The sequence below is a fragment of the Macrobrachium nipponense genome, chromosome 2 (assembly GCF_015104395.2).
Source record: "Macrobrachium nipponense isolate FS-2020 chromosome 2, ASM1510439v2, whole genome shotgun sequence".
NCBI classification, from domain to species: Eukaryota; Metazoa; Arthropoda; class Malacostraca; order Decapoda; family Palaemonidae; genus Macrobrachium; species Macrobrachium nipponense.
Window position 1 is genome coordinate 71,816,425 of NC_087201.1, and position 16,493 is coordinate 71,832,917.

General features: G+C 39.5%; 1 protein-coding gene across 12 annotated transcripts in view; it reads right to left on the minus strand.

Annotated features, from left to right (window-relative positions):
- The window catches only part of LOC135220661 (gamma-aminobutyric acid receptor subunit beta-like), a 424,244-nt gene that overhangs the window by 83,676 nt on the left and 324,075 nt on the right, over positions 1 to 16,493 (minus strand). For 5 of the 12 annotated variants that reach the window (XM_064258022.1, XM_064258024.1, XM_064258023.1 and 2 more), the window contains 2 exons: positions 14,980 to 15,047; positions 5,850 to 5,951 (listed from right to left, as the gene is read on the minus strand). In XM_064258022.1, coding sequence (XP_064114092.1) covers positions 5,850 to 5,951; positions 14,980 to 15,047 — 170 coding nt within the window. Of the gene's footprint in view, positions 1 to 5,849; positions 5,952 to 11,645; positions 11,714 to 14,979; positions 15,048 to 16,493 lie in introns of all 12 variants that reach the window. The other 7 variants (XM_064258030.1, XM_064258032.1, XM_064258028.1 and 4 more) reach the window with 3 other exon arrangements.

A 16,493-nucleotide genomic window follows, 5' to 3' on the forward strand; every position in this document is an offset into this window, starting at 1 on the left:
CAAACGGGCTCATGGCGTCCGCCTCAGCACTGGCACAGACAGGGTTAATCTCGTTCTGAAATAAAAGTCTTGAGACTTAAATGACTTTCTTTTCTGCGTATGTTTCTTTCTTAACCGTTTGTTATCTTTTGAATAGGAGCCGCGGCTTATTTACAGTGCCTTGCGTTTCCATGAGCTGAATCTCGATGTTGAGGAAAATAATAATCGGGTGTGCTAGTGTCTGGAGGAACTGCCTGGGATGTGGAAACAATTAAGAATTCTGTTGCAGGTCAAGGAATTTGACAGCAGCGTATCCATCTAATTCTCACTGCTCGGGACACCTTTTACGAAGTCATGTCCATCATTATGAGTTGCAGGTGAAAGAGCAGTCACTGATTGGGATTCTTTACTGACAACATGTTGCATTCACAGTTGAGGACTGGATTTTTCTGGGTGAAAACTTTAGGGACTCTGCAAGGGCAGCAGTCAAGACTCATTACTTGCGACTCTTCTCCTCTCCAATGATTCCACTTCAAATTCCTTCAGGGAATGAAGAAGCAGGGCGCGCATGCGCTGACAAACCACAAGGAAGTCTTTTTGATTCAAGTAAGCTCCCTGACGTGCCATGTTCTGTAAGCGTACCTTTCGTGTGAGCCCGGGTGTGCGTCCCCATGCGTTTTTTATGTATATATGGCATGCCATGCAAGCGTTGATCAAAAGTCACTGAACCTATAGCTTTACGGGAGATTATAAAAATAACACTTTTTTCTCTGTCTAGCCAGCTGTATAAAACATTCATGGTATAGATAATTTAATTTCTGGAGATAAATAGATACAAATAAATAGTAATTTTAGTACTGATGATTTTGACGTCATAGAAGCAAACTTAGACACTTTATAATTTTAAAAAATGACATCAGATGCATCATAATAATGAGCTTGATCTCTTGATATCTAAAGGATAAATGCTTAAATCTACCTTACTTCTACGTGCATAACCTCCAGTTCGGTATTTTTGTCGTCTGCCACTCTACAAAAGCTAGTGGAAAGCAAAGCCTTGATCTTTTTACCCATCTAGGTCAGTAAACTACCAACAAGGAAAAAATATCAATACCAATGTGGAGGTTCATAAAAAAATCCTTAATACTACAAACGACACAAAATAACAGCGGGGAATTAGCGTAGACAGCTACAACAGGTTGGCAAACATGAACAGCCTACGTGGACACAACAACAGTCACAACAACAGCAACAAATTCATGAGATACAAGGAAAAAGGCGGTCTAAGGCCACATGTCGTCAGTCGCGTCTGAGACGTGACATGTAGTACATGTTAGCGCTGGGGAAAGGGAGCTCTCTGATTTTTGACATCGGGACGGAGGAGTCATCATAGGTTTTTGAGGGCGTGCAGGACAACGGACAAGGAGGCTTCTGATTCAACTGGGATCAGCTCGAGGCTGGCTAGGGCTACTGGATTCTCGTGATGGTCATCCATTTTCAGGGCGGGGCTTTAGATATTAGCATTTCGCATGCAAGTAGAAAAGCTACTTCTCGGGGAGAAGGGGTGGAGTGTGTCCTACAGGGAGGGTGAAATGGTCTTGGGTTTAGAATGTGTTCTAAGGAGTGTGGAGTCAGGAAGGAAGACGGTCACAGGATGAAGGAGTGGTAGACTGGGGGCGGGAAAAACCCTTCTAGCTTCCACCTCGCACAATTAGGTGGTTAACTAGCATTTCCACAAGCTGCTGCTGGGCAAGAATATATGGTGCAAACTTGCTGGCTTTCACAAGCAACAGACAGCCTGTCTGGCTGTCTCTCACATAACAAGGAATATTCTACAGTGCAGACTATCTGGTTGAGGCAGGTGCAGACACAAGCGGTCTCGTTGGCCAACTGCTTGTGTGATATAGGAGGTGTTAGATTAATAAAATCTTGATTTGGGAGACAGACTACCAAGAAGACTTTTATATTTTTTCTTGGAAATGAGGTATATCAAGATTAGTGAAAAATCTCAAATAGATTATAGGAAGATAAGGTCTAAATACCACATCGTAAAAATATCTAGAAAGTCGATAAATCGTACCCTTAGGTCTTGCTAGTCAATACAACTACTATTATGCTAAAACATGCAAAGGAGACGAGAGAGAGTGAATGAGAGAGCGAGAGAGGAGAGGAGAGAGAGAGAGAGAGAGTCGAAGAAAGTAACGCAAAAATATATTATATTTGCACATATCAGGTCAAATAGATTTGCTTTGATGAAGAGGGAATCAAATTAAATATATTTATAAAAGAGCCGTAGGAATGGAAAATAAGAAAAATAAACGAACGATAAGAAAATAGGAAAAACTAAAGAGATGAGCTAACTGAGAAGCCCTTGTTTGGGATGTGTTGTTTCAAGTTGACTGTTGTTTTGCGTCCTTTGCCGGCTTGGGAGGGGTTTCCCTGCCTCCTTCCCGGGGTCTGTTTGTCGGTGCTGCGTATTTGATGGTTGCCTTGTGGTGTTTGCATGTCAGGAATGAGTGCCAACATACGGGAGACACTACAGTGTTATATATATATCTCTAGCTACACATGTATATATCTACTCAAACATACATACATACATGTTCGTCATCTATATGTATAACGTGGGCCTCCCTTCTCATTCTTCATTATTAATGATTATATTATATATATTATATAAATATATAATAATATATATATATATTATATACATATACATATTGAAAATAATCCATTTGTTATAAGCAACAGTTTATACCTACAATAGCGTCGTACGTCCACGTGCCTGAAATCTTCTACCATATGACCAACAATTCCACTTCTGTTTTCAAAGGAAAAGGAATGTAATCACTGGAGAAAATCAATGATCAGTCATCACTCTTATGCTTTTTCCTTCTAGTTTCTCTTCAGCAATGTTTTAGGAGGATTAAGACATTATGTATTGGAAGCCAATTGTCTCTTTTTTTTCTCATTTTTAAAGGATTAACAATAAAAAATCGACTATTTAAGAACTGTTAAGTGAAGACGATTGCACATGTAAAGGGGCACATTCACATCCACACACGTAAGCGTTCTCGTGGATTACTATGATGTTTGAGCGCTGAGGAGGAGGAGGAGGAGGAGGAGGATTCACTAGTGGATCTCTTTAAAGCCTGCGGCCTTCCTTCTGTCATGTGGAATCGTCTCCTGGAGTTGTAGTAGCACAGAAAATCTTATTTAAAGGTTTCACTCTACAGACTAAGCCATAATTTATTAAAGACAGGTGATGATGATTTATCCATTAAATATGCTATTTCTATTAGATATATTTTATTATGAATGAATGAGTGAATTTTTAAATTGGAATTTGATGATGCTCGGCATATTCCATACCTGTATATATCCGTTAGTTTTTCAGGTTGAAATTCAAGTAATATAGGAGCAAAGAATTCTAATATATATGTATATATTATTATATATATATTATATATACACATATACATACATACATACATACATACATACATACATACATACATATATACTTATATATATTTAGAATTCCATCATTCTTGTTTATGAACTGCACGGCGCGACAGACTTTATCATGACGAAAACGTATGGAGAAAGTAAAAAAAAAAAAAAAAAAGGAGAAAATAAAAAACAGGGTACTGACAAATATCTTAAAAGCTGAAAACCAGAGTAGAGCGGCCATTAATGCCGATCTTTTTGGTTCGTAACGCTGGAGATAATTCAGGACTAAAAACTGGAGAGAGAGAGAAAGATAGTCACCATCCTTTCGGCCCTTCCATGTGTGCGTTCGTTCGTTCGTCGCCAGCAAAATGACGGTGGGGTGTGCTGGCAGAAGGTTGGAAGGGATTTGAATGTACAGGAGACATGAGCAGATTTGAAGTGATTCTAAAGGCTCTTGCTGCCTGAAGAGAGCGAAAGAAGACGCAGACCACAAAGAGGAATTCGAGATACGGGATTTATAAGAGTTTAGCTTCGCTATGATGTGATTTCAAGATTGTGGGAGGGAGTCTTCAGATTCCCACCATGTTAAAAAAACAAGTAAGACAGACTTTCATTATGTTGATAACATGAATAGGTGAAAAATAAAAAGAAGTACAACTGAAGCAGCATTTTCGCACTACTGAAAGCAATCTATAGCCAAAGAGCCATTGATCCGCTATTCAAGGAATTGTAATATATGAACGGAAATATGAAGCAAAATTGAATCAGAATTTAACAAAAGAAAGTCATGCTAAATATTTCATCAATGACTTTGATGCTAAAGTAAACAACGTCTGGCTGCAGTTTCCCAGTTTCATTAATGAATACATTAACCTAAGTTCCTCTGGCCTCTTATTTCAATCACCAGTGAACTTACTTTTCTTATTCATTGACTGTTTCTTACTTTTGCAAACGGATGCAATTACTGTATGGGATTGCTGTCTGCAATTGGGCATATGTAACCCATCATGACATTCTGTCACCTGGTTTCTTTTTGTCAGATTTTGCTCTAACGCAACCCAGGTGGTAAAGCATGAATATAACAAGTTTAATTCATGTAGTTTTAATGCAAGTAGTAGGTGTAGTAGCAGTATTGTTAGTAATAATAGAAACACATGCACATGGGTATATACTGTATACATTATATATATACATATACATACATAACACACACACACATATATATATATATATATATGTGTATATATATATATATATATATATATATATATATATATACATATATATATATATATTGTGTGTGTGCGAGTTTGTGTGTAAATATGTAGACATGTGAATGCGTGTTTCTCCATTAACAGTCCTTGATAAGTTTTATTAAGTATAGCGATCATCTTCACCTAAATGAAATTTTATATTTTTCATCATCCGTTTTAGTGATTTCCAAAGCAGCCAGAAATACAGATAGCAGTAAAAGGGGAAACTTATTGCAAAGTTGGATAAAACCAAATATATACAGCAGAAATGCGGACGTGCTGAAACGGGGCATTTTGTTACTGAGACTGGAGGAAATCATAAAAAGCCGTAGGCAAGCTAAACTGGAATTAAAAACAGCAAAATCCTGTCCTGATGTAGAAGCATTATGGCTATATTACTGTCTAAGCATTAACTGTCTACCGCAATTTTCCAAAAGTTCTTGAAGTTCATCAATTGAGCTGTGGGTTAATGAGTTTACAGCAGCTAATCCATCTTTGTTAAAAAAATGTAACTTGACTACGAATACTTCTAAAATTAATACTTTTCAACAATACATTAGACTCTGGCCGTGTCAGATTCTTATTCAGACTAAGTAAAGTGCAAAACAAATGAAAGCCTTCCAATGATTTATTTTCTTTTCCCAAAACTGAACGATTACTTCTACGATTTAGTAAGGCCTGAACCTGTCTCTAGCATGGTGGTGATGAGGTGAGAAGGCATGGCAACGGCATGACAAACAGTGACTGAAGAGAAGGAAGGAAGGAATGAAGGGAGGAAGGAAGGAAGAAGGAAAGGAGGGAGGGAGGGACAGGACAGGCACAAGAAGGTGAGACGTGTTACGACTACTCACGGGCAGGTTCAAAGGGGCTGAGTACAAGTTGATAGAGATACACGTTGTTACAATGAGGGAGAGAGAGAGAGAGAGAGAGAGAGAGAGAGAGAGAGAGATTCTAGGAGGTGCGAGCACAGAACACAGGAACTGTAAGAACAAGATGGAAGCAAGGTTTACAAAGTTTATGTTGATATTAAGGTGATATTAGTTGGACACCATGATCATCATAGTCATCATCATCATCATCATCATCATCATCATCATCATGAATGATCCATCTCCTCCTCCTCCTCCACCAGTTCCCATCTTTTAAAATTCTTTTTTCTCGCACCTGACTGGGTCCTTCTTCTCCACCATCTTCCCCTCCGCCCCCAGTCTTTGTCATAGCGGCAGCTCTTCCAGAGTTGGTGGCAGCTGTGAACGACCCTTTTCCCTGGAAAGGCAACAACAACACGACCAAACATATCTCTGGGTTCTTCCCTGACCTCTTGACGAGAGATGCAGAAGAGGGCTACAAGGACATGCCGCTTCTGTCGGCCTTCAAGTAGTACCAATGCTTATTATTCTCTTCTCTTTTTTGATTTGAATGATCTGACATAATGGCTATCGGACTTCGTGATTGAACAGCTAGTCCAGTTCTTTGTTTAGTTAAAATTCATATTTTACTTTATGCAGTTATTTGCAAATTGTTAACTCTACTAATCTGTTCTTGTTCTTTAAGAGTTCTTAGTGACTGACCTAATGATAAACTAATTGACCTTCTTAAAAACTGGTTCATCTCAGGAAAAAAACTGGATTCTTAGTGGCTAACAGGGATGTAGTATGTAAGTCCATAAAAATGTTAAACGTGATTACACAAAAGCATTCATAAAATACTAACTCACGGAGGATGCTTAAGATAGTAACAATAATAATAATAATAATAATAATAATAATAATAATAATAATAATAATAATAATAATAATAATAATAATAATAATAATAATAAATAAATAATGAGGAAAAAACAACAGAAAATGATAGTGAAAAAAAAATCATCGACTATAACAGAGGTAAACAGCTAAGGGCTCCTCGTATCAAGTTTAGGACCTTGGGGAAAGGAACCCTCCTGACTGCAGGAGAGCCCTTGCAACCCCTGACGAAACAACCTTTGCAGTGGAGGTGCGCGGAGGGCAAGGGCGTCTCCTGGGGAGGACGCTGGCCCCTTAAAGCCCTAATCCTTGATGCCTCAAGCGGGCCTCACCGTCTTCTCCGCTCAGTTTGTCAATCAAACTTGGGTCGTTTTTATCTTGTCTATTATTTTTTCGAGCAAAAGAGTAGGGAATGAATGAATAATCAATCGTTCGCTGGCATGGAGTGTCTGTCATTCCGTGCAACTTGTAAGAACATGCAACGCAATATCCATTGAGATTTGACTAGGCTAGTAATTAAGGGTTCCATGGAACGAGATCAATTTTAAGTTACTGATGTGCAAGGCAATGGGCGTTATTTAAGCATATTAAGAATTGTTTAGCTATGCAACATGTAAATTTGTATAGAGATTATTTATGATAAACACAGGTGCACTTAATTAAAGGAATATAAAAACATTTAGAGCTTGCCGGCCTGAGTCCTGTAGAGGTGTGTTGGCCAAATTATGAATAATGTAATCATAAGAACCATAGTTATAAGTAACCATAATGGAAAAAAGTATCAAAGGAAAACACAACATAAAGAAAGAAATAGCTTCTATAAAAGAGGGCATTGGGGAGGGGGGGCAGAAGGTAGCTTCTAAAACCGTTGGTGCCCGAAGGTGCCCCAAGACCACGGAGGGTGGGGAAGTTTCATCTTTTGGTTTTTGAATATGGTCATGTTTTTAGCGCCGAAAAGTATAATTGTGACTGAAACCAGAGATTGAAAGGGGGTGGGAATGGGTTTCGAAAAACTCAAAAATAACAGAGAGGAAGGACAGGGCGAGACACAGAGAGAGAGAGAGAGAGAGAGAGAGAGAGAGAGAGAGAGACGGGGAGAGAGAGAGAGACAGAGAGTGAGAGAGAGACTATCGAATTTCGGGCGCAGGTTTTTCTGTGCAGCTTTGAGCAGCAGCCTCAGCTAGTTGTTTAATAGAAGTTAATAGTGACAGAAGGAGCAGCAGCGGCGGCAGCAGCAGCGGCAGCGGCAGCGCCGGCGGCAGCAGCAGCAGTTGTAGCAGCAGCAGCAGCAGCGGCAGCGGCGGCAGCAGCAGCAGCAGCAGCGGCAGCAGCAGCAGCAGCGGTTAGTGGAGAATTGAAGGCCACCCTTGGTACTTTAGAGTCGGGCCCAAAAAGCAGGAGAAAGAAAGAGACAGGAAAGAAAAAGGACAAAGTGAGACCGTCCGCAGTCCACCGTACATAGACATTTTCAGTTGAGGCAAGAGATCTCTATATACATATATGTGAATCTGTTACAGAAGTGACTCTTTCTTTCTAGATCTTTATATTGCAGTTTGTTCCTTCTTTTCTTTTTTGAAATGATTACATCTGAAGAGGCCGGAAGAGAGAGAATCTTATTTGTCTTTTGAGCATGAAATTTATTTCTTATTAAGGAGAAAAGTTTGCCTTTTTTAGTTGGTGGAAAACACTTTTGTCTTATTTAGACGCCGAAAAGAAATGAATGAGTTAAGAAGGCTAAAGACATTGTTAAGAAACTTCCAAAAAATCAAGTTAGTTTCTGGCTTATTATTATTATTATTATATTATATTATATCATAGTTAAAATAATGATCATTATTATCATAATTATCGTCATCTCCATCATTATTTAATTAACGTTCCTGAAGAATGTCTATGCTTTATTTCTTTATGAAAGTCGCAATATGTGTGTCTACTGGTAAAGCTAGATGAGGTGAAAACATGATCTACAGTTTTTATTTTTGCTAGACTAGCGAAAGTGTACCTAAGAAGTGACTAAAAAAAGTCAGTACAGAAAGTGCGCGAGGCATTATTATTTAATTAATGGCAACGAAAAATGACGTTGGTGCAAAGAAAAAAATCAACAACTTCCAAATCAGAATTTTATGTTGTCCTAGTATCATCAGAGTTGGTGGCACATAGACCCATATATTCATTCCAAGGAATCCCAAGCTGGGTTGAGCTCTGAAGCTAATTGTGAGGAGAGAGGCGACAGAGACGTACAACTGTACCACAAGCATTTGAACCTCTTTCAGTGGATCAGTCAGTGGTGGAGTGGCGCCCGAGTTTATAATAAGGATTGGCGCCCAAGCTATAGAAATGGCGGGGAGAATGCAGAACCAAATGTATGGGTCCATGTGAGAGTACGTGCAAGTAAGTAAAACTGTTCGTTGAATCTTCATTCGAAATGAAAAGTAAAAGTTGAAAATAAAGAAACGAAAGATATGAGCAAAATCAAGCATTAATAATGAATCATCTTCTAGACCGAGACACTTCTGTTTTATTTTTTTTTGTGAGAAACCAAAGAAAGACGTAATAAAAGGAGAAAGCCACTAGTAGTAGGAAGCGTAGAAAATTCATGCAATGATTTGAACTAATAGGGCCGGTTGTTCTTTTGCTTGTTTTTCTTTTTCGGTTTTACATTTAAAGCTACTATCAGTCGGCCCTGCGTTTTTAATGACAAATATCTAGAAACCCAGAAATATATTATTGTTGTCAATGCCTTTTTGCTCCCTCAAAAGAGGTCAACAAAAAATGAAATAATGATAAAAACATAATAGTAAAAGCAACATTGACGATAAAAGAAGTTAGAAAGTTTAAGTACTAATAGTAATAGCAGTAGTATTGAAAGGAAAGAATATAAAATGAGTAGATAATTGAAAGAGAACGTAACAGGTTTAGTAGTAGTAGTAGCAGCAGTAGTAGTAGAAACGAAATGAAGAAATGAAAGTAAAGGCATAGTCTTAATGAGTCATAACAAAATAATAATAAAAATAATAGCTATGATACCACAAATAATAATAATAATAATAATGATAACGTTTACACTCAATGATAAGAGACTTAGATTCATTAATTAATGGTACCTGGCTTCCAAATACACAATGTCCTCTTACCTGATAGCATGACATACTGGGTGTGCTTTTTGAGGAGCAAGTAAAAAAGCAAGAATACGCAGGAATTACTTAGATGTAAAGTTTAGTTTCAAAACAAAGAATCAACTAAGTGATGATCTGTTCTACTTTGATTACCAGAAGTGGAGAGAGTGTGAAGGCTGTGGTGTTCTTCAAGTCACGTCATCGGAAAGACAGTGTACAGAAGGCTTTTTCTTTTTTAGTTTTTTTTTTTTCATTTGACAATAATTGCCCTAAGAAAGATTGGAAAGAATCAGAGATAGACCGTTGAAGCAGTTGGGATTTGCATAATGTGTATATTTCATTTGTTTGCGTTGTATCTCAATATCTGTTTGGTGCCTTTATGTCACTCATGCTGCTACCCTGGCATTTTAGGATATGAATGGGCCTTTTTTTTTCACATTTTGACTTAAATAGGAAAGTGTCTCAGGGAAAAGTAGTGTTTTGAATGATGAAACAAAGTCTGTGAAGTTGAGTTCAATGGCGTGACAAGATAATCATCAAAGATCATTATGTTGGTACAGTGGTGTCATCTGAGAGGGACATGGCTATACAAAATGTGTGCTTGCGTAAGTTGGCCTCCAATCCAAGGGACTACATGTGTATAATGATGTCTTTTGAGACACCGAGGTCTGCGTGTCTTGTATTAGATGCGCGCTCACATGGGTAGGTGTCTCTGGAAGTGTTTGTGTAGGCGCTCTCGAGGGACTTTGACATGATGTTCCGGATGATGAGATGAATGACAGTTGTCCTTCTCGTCTTCATCATCCTCATCATGTGATGGTCTCTTCCGCTCCCACCCAAAAATCTCTTGATCGTGCCGCTCTGGGATACTTGGCACGATGGTAGGAAAAGGGCTTGTCCTCAGATCCTCGGGCGGCACGACGGGAAAGGGCGGGGCTAAGAGGCGTGGATGGTGCCAGGTGCTGTGGCTTAAGTGACGCCCGCGCCCTTCCTGACAAGTAGATTTTATAGGCGTGGGAGATTGTGTTCAGTGTGGGGGGGAAGTCCTGGGTTACCTAAGTGACGGCTGTGTGGTGGAGATAGTGGTGGTGGTGGTGGTAGTGGTGGAGTGGTGGTAGTGGTGGTGGTAATTTTGATGGTGGTTTTTGGGGTTGTAGGAGTTCGTCATTTCATAATGGTGGTGGCGGAGATGGTGGTGGGTGGCCAGGAGGGTGGGGGGTGGGGTTGCAGTTGACTTGGACTTGGTCAAAGCACAAAAAATGATGCTGGGATTTCTGCAACTTGGCTCAGGGTCATGATTCCCTTGGGAGAGAGGACGCGCATCTCTTCTCCTTCATCTGTATATTTTTTCCTTTCAGATGGCTTCCTCCGACGCGACCTCTGGGAACGAGGGCAAAGTTCCCACGAGGCGCTCGAATAGAAGGTCATCACAAAATGAAAAAAAGAGTATTACGTGACAACGTTGATTCTTTGAATGGACTGTAGGATAAGGGAAACAGGAAAGGATCCAGACTAGAAATAAAGCTGAAGATAAAGGCAAGGAGCGAGATTAGATCAAGAGAATGAGTAGAAACTAAGAACAGATCTTGCACTATGCATACATGTTACATTCAGTGACTGACTCTCTCATTCAAATATGTTTCAGTCCAGCCAATTCCAGAATCGTTATCGCCTGACATTAGTGTTAACGCCAGCGGCGGTAAAGTATCCAGGGCTGAATATATATATATATATATATATATATATATATATATATATAGATATGTTGTGTGTGTGTGTGTATGTATATACATACATACATACATATATAATATATATATATATATATATATATATATATATTTACAATTCTACTCATTCGAGAGAGAGAGAGAGAGAGAGAGAGAGAGAGAGAGAGAGAGAGAGAGAGAGAGAGAGAGAGACCATTCAGAAGAATCAACCTTAATAATATGTGGTTGTTGTGGTGGGTGTATTACAGACAGATACAGAACGTCCTCAGGAACACTGAGCCAGTGTGCAAGTGAGGGATAGATACAAGACTGACACTGCATGGTCGCCACAGTATAATATGGTATATAATGTTGGGGAAGGCTTAGTACCATGAGTACTTCTGACACTGAGCTGATACTCAGAATGTGCATCGTTACTCCCACAATCACTGGTTCACCTGGAAAGAAACAACCCAAACAACGCTATAGAGTAACTAAGATGATGCTGTACAAGAAAAGTAGAAACAAAAAATTCATTGGTCAAAGGTGGTGTTCAAGGTGTGACAACTTGTCCGTCCTGCTCAGCTGGTCGCTTCCCCCTGCAAACAGGTGGTGGTTTGGGTGGTTAAGCCTTTGAGGAGGTTCAAGGATGCTTGGGTTATGGGGTGATAATCAGAACAAATGGATTTATCTTTCCTTCAGATTATTTTTGGTTGGATCATTGTTTAAGCTCTGCCTCATTGTGAAATGTCTTCTATATTATGAAATGCAGAAAGGGAATATTCGAACAGGTTTAACTTCCTTTACCTAGGCACCATCTGCGATTTCAGCTAAGTTTATTTAAAATGCCTTTCTTGAAGACTTTCCTAAAGTAATACTTATTTTCGTGACATAAATAACATAAAACATACCACAGGACTATTACAGTGTTTAATTGAGTGATCCAAAACAAACCCATGAAGTGGATGTCTCTCTTTTAGCTCGATGTTATTTAACTCATTAACTACTTTAATTTGATTCAGTGAAATCAAAACAACAGCTTTCAATAAACTTCCTTTTCTTTTGCATAATGGTTTTCTTGTTCGTTTCCTCGTTAACTTGGGTTTCCTCAGCCGAAGAACATTTCTTGCTTCGTATTCTATGAAAGTAAAGTGACAGATAATATCTGATGCATCTGTGGTGAATGCGGTTACCTTTCAGATTTAGAACAAAATAAACTACGGGAGTTGGGAATACTTTATGTAGAGACGGGAGGGTTTTCCTATCGTGGTAGTCAAGACTTGAAAGGGGCAAGGCGGGGGAAGCATACCCACCCGAACAGGCTATCGAAGTGCCCACATTGGATCGCCACAAATGCTTGAATCGACAGAGAGTCTCACTTTACTACTGTTGTGCAGCACCGTATTGCACGCACGCAGAGTCAAAACAGGAAAAGAACTAAATAAAAAAGGTGAGGACAAGAAACTGACATTCTGAACCCTTAGATGATATTTATATATAATTTATAGAAATATAACACTACACATTGAGATATAAATCGAAAAGGAAAACGGACCATAAAAACATGACGAAAACATTAACAGCTAAAAACAGCATTTTGTAAACAATGTTACTGATCTTATTAGCTTACCAAAGTGATCGCTAGGATTAAACGGAGCTGAGTGTTTAACAATTAAATCACACAGGGTCCAGAGGATAATGAATGCATGTGAATAAAACAGGCAATCAAGCATAACAGAGACAGAAAAGGTTCTGAGAGAGAGAGAGAGAGAGAGAGAGAGAGAGAGAGAAGAGAGAGAGAGAGAGAGAGAGAGATATGCTTGAGACGTGACAAACTATAAAGAATTAAGCAGCGAAGTCAAATCAGAGTCGCCAGGACGCTACGAAACGTATATACACAATTCCCAAGGAACATCTCGCCTGTCTTACCTGTAAATGGATTCTAATATTCACAATACCTTGGCAAGGAAAAAAAAAGACAAATGAAAATAATAATTACTGCCGTAAGCTGTGTGCAAGAAAGAGGAGTAGAAGTAAGGAGAGACGGAGACAGATTCCGAGAGATCATCATATTATATATATATATATATCGGAAAGTGTTGTTCCAATGATGGGAGAGGAGGGAGGAACAAGGACACAGGTAGGATATCAAAGCCACGATGATTAGGATGGAGGATACCAATGCAAAGGCTCGACCTGACCTTTTAGGGTCTGAGGTAAAGGACGAAAAGGAGGAGATAGGGAGGGAATGGCTTAGAGACATGGAAAATGAGCCTATATGGAGGAGAGATCGAGGCTAAGACGGAGGACAGGAGGAAGGAAACGTGCCGAAGGAGCGGAAGGATTTGGTAAAGGACTTGGCACAGGCTTTGTTGGTGAGATTCAGGTGGGGGGTCTGCGTGCTTGCAACCATGTATCAAGTATTGTATTTGTTCATATTTGTTTCATGTAGGGCAAAATCATATCAAATAAGATCATAATTAATAGACTTAAATGTACTTATTCGATAAACAAGATATATTAATGTCATACTTATCTATAGGCATCAGTGATTTCACTTATCTATGTTAGCATTTTCGATATGTATAATATACATATATACAAAAATGTGTTAGTTACAGTTAAAGTGAGGCATCTCTGTACTTTCACGTTCACTGTAGATGACAGAAACATCTGGTGCTCTAAGACACTACACTACGAGAATTGAAGGTTTTCTTCAGCTAGTACTTGGAGACTTGTCTTGGTCACCGTTTCTACATGAGAGAGACAAAGGGGACGTAGACACACTACTATTTATTCACTAAATCCTGGCAAAAGCTGAGACCACCCACAACGATGTTTCTGCATCTCGTGAACAAATTATCTTGATCTAGATTCAATGACAAAATTGAGTAATTTTCGCACATGCAATTGAATTATCGATTACGTCATTGAATCCAGTCGATTAGAACCGAAGTCGACGCCCACCACCTGTCCAGCAGAGCGGCCAGGGACACCCCCACTCCGCTCGGACAGGCAGCGAAGCGGACTTCTCGTCCTCACCTGTCGCCTAAGGAGCAGACTGTGGCTGGCTGTCTCAAGGGAGGTCATCCTGATCTAAGAAGGGTCTCGTGGCTTAGACTCAACCTTCTTAAGGACTCCAAGTAATGATTCCCTCGGAGGCTGACAAGCATATATATATATATATGTATATATATAGATCTATAGATCTACATATCTTTCTTCGTGCTTCTTATTCCTCAAGAATAGAAAAATAACTAGCATATCCTTTGTTAGGTTTCAGAGGATCCTCCCAAGCCCCCTCCAGGACTTAGGCTATCCTCGGGACTCTCCCAAAGGAACCTCCATGAAAGAAATGGAGTTGCGAGATGCGTCATCCCTAGAATTGAGTTACCACATAAATTGGGAATAAACTGTATATAAAATCACAAAAGAAAATGAGTGCCTGTTTGGTAACCCAAACCTAGACTGATGGGCATTTCTTCCCTTTTTCATAGGAAAGGACGTCTTCATCAAATAAGCTGACTGACGTTGATATAACTTTTTCTTTAAATCCCCGAGCACGACAACAGCTCTTCAAACTGAGAACCCACTTGACTGAATACTTGTCGGCCTTTCAGTCCAGTGCCTCACTGACTCCTTGCGGTCTGACTGGCGCCTTAAATCTACGGCCTTACTAGTGGTACTTAGGAGCGCGAGAACGAAGAAGAGGACATGTATGTACCATTTGAACTTCAGAGAGCGAGCTAATACTGAGAATATGCATCGTTATACCGACGTCCACGTGCGACCCTGCAAAGATAGACACCATCGGGCCTGCTTCAGCAACAACCAGCCAAACATTCACTCACTCGCTCTCACATATAATTGACACAAAAGGGCTCAGTGGAACGTTATAGCCTCTCCCAGATTGATTGGCAAGAGAAACTATGCGAAAAAAAACTTAGTATGAAAAAATAGTCTTTCTTTTACCAGTGACAACTAGCTTAAACATCTCATACCATTCAATGGTTAACTGGCAATGCACACAAGTTGATGGATGGGCTTTACATGTAACTTTAGTATTTAGTATAGAAATGTATCCTGTTTAGAGCAGTTCACTCAAACGATATCTCTGATAAGGGAAGCAGCATTTCTAAGTAACAAACATGAAATACAGCTTATGTAAAATGAGAGAAGTTACTGCTTTGTCTTAAATGCTTACCATTATTTTCAACATACTATTATCCTTTACTACTAAACATTACCTGACGGACGGGTGTAGTCAGACTGGCATAGGAAAAAAATGCATTTACTTTACGAAGAATGGAATGATGGAAAAAAAAGTGTGTGGAATAGCGCAAATGCTAATCTAATTATCTGACATGCTCATTGGATTGCTATGGAAACGGAACCTGAAAGAAAATTTACGGAAACACTGAGGCTGACAAGCAAAGAAAAGCAATATGAAGCCATCCTCGATGGAGCACATTTCAAGAGAGAATCTCTAGGTCAACTTTCCAAGACTAAGCTGTGCTTCTAGGAAGTGGCAACACATGACAGTAATCAGAGGGTCATTAGGGCAAAACGTTTTCGGTGAGCGAGCGCTGTGACGAGAGGGAAGTGGTCGCATCCATTCACTGCTGATGGTCAGTAACGTTCAGTTCAGTGATGGGCTTCCTCATAGAAGGGCCTCCTCAGTGAAGGGCTGTCGCCACATTTCCTTTAAACATGAAGTCAACCTGAGTTTAAACGTTCCACTGATGCTGAGAAAATTGATAGTTTCTGAAGAACTCTGCAGAGGTGAAGGACAGAAAAGTGATGCCGAGAACGTGAGAGTCAGGTGGCGATGGAGATGAGGATGAATGAATGCGAAGGATGGAGGATGCTCGATGGATGACGTTGCTGCCATAAGGAAAAGGAAGGAAGAGATTCAGGTGTTGAAGGATGAGTTGTACAAGAACAGATCCAGAGAAGACAAGAACTGCATTGAGAGGGCGTTGGTGTGCTTGTGTTGTTCCACGTACGGGTCAAGTTCCCCAAAACAGAGGTGAAAGAGAGCAACAGACAAGAGGAAGAGGATGAGGACAGAATCACATAGTAGAACTCTTTTGTACGAATATATATATATAGGGTGTTACTGCAAAGAACTTGTACAAGAAACGCCAATCATAGTGGATACAACATTGGGGAGCGCACATTATATGTATATTATATAAGAATATACATATATATATATATATATATATATATATATAT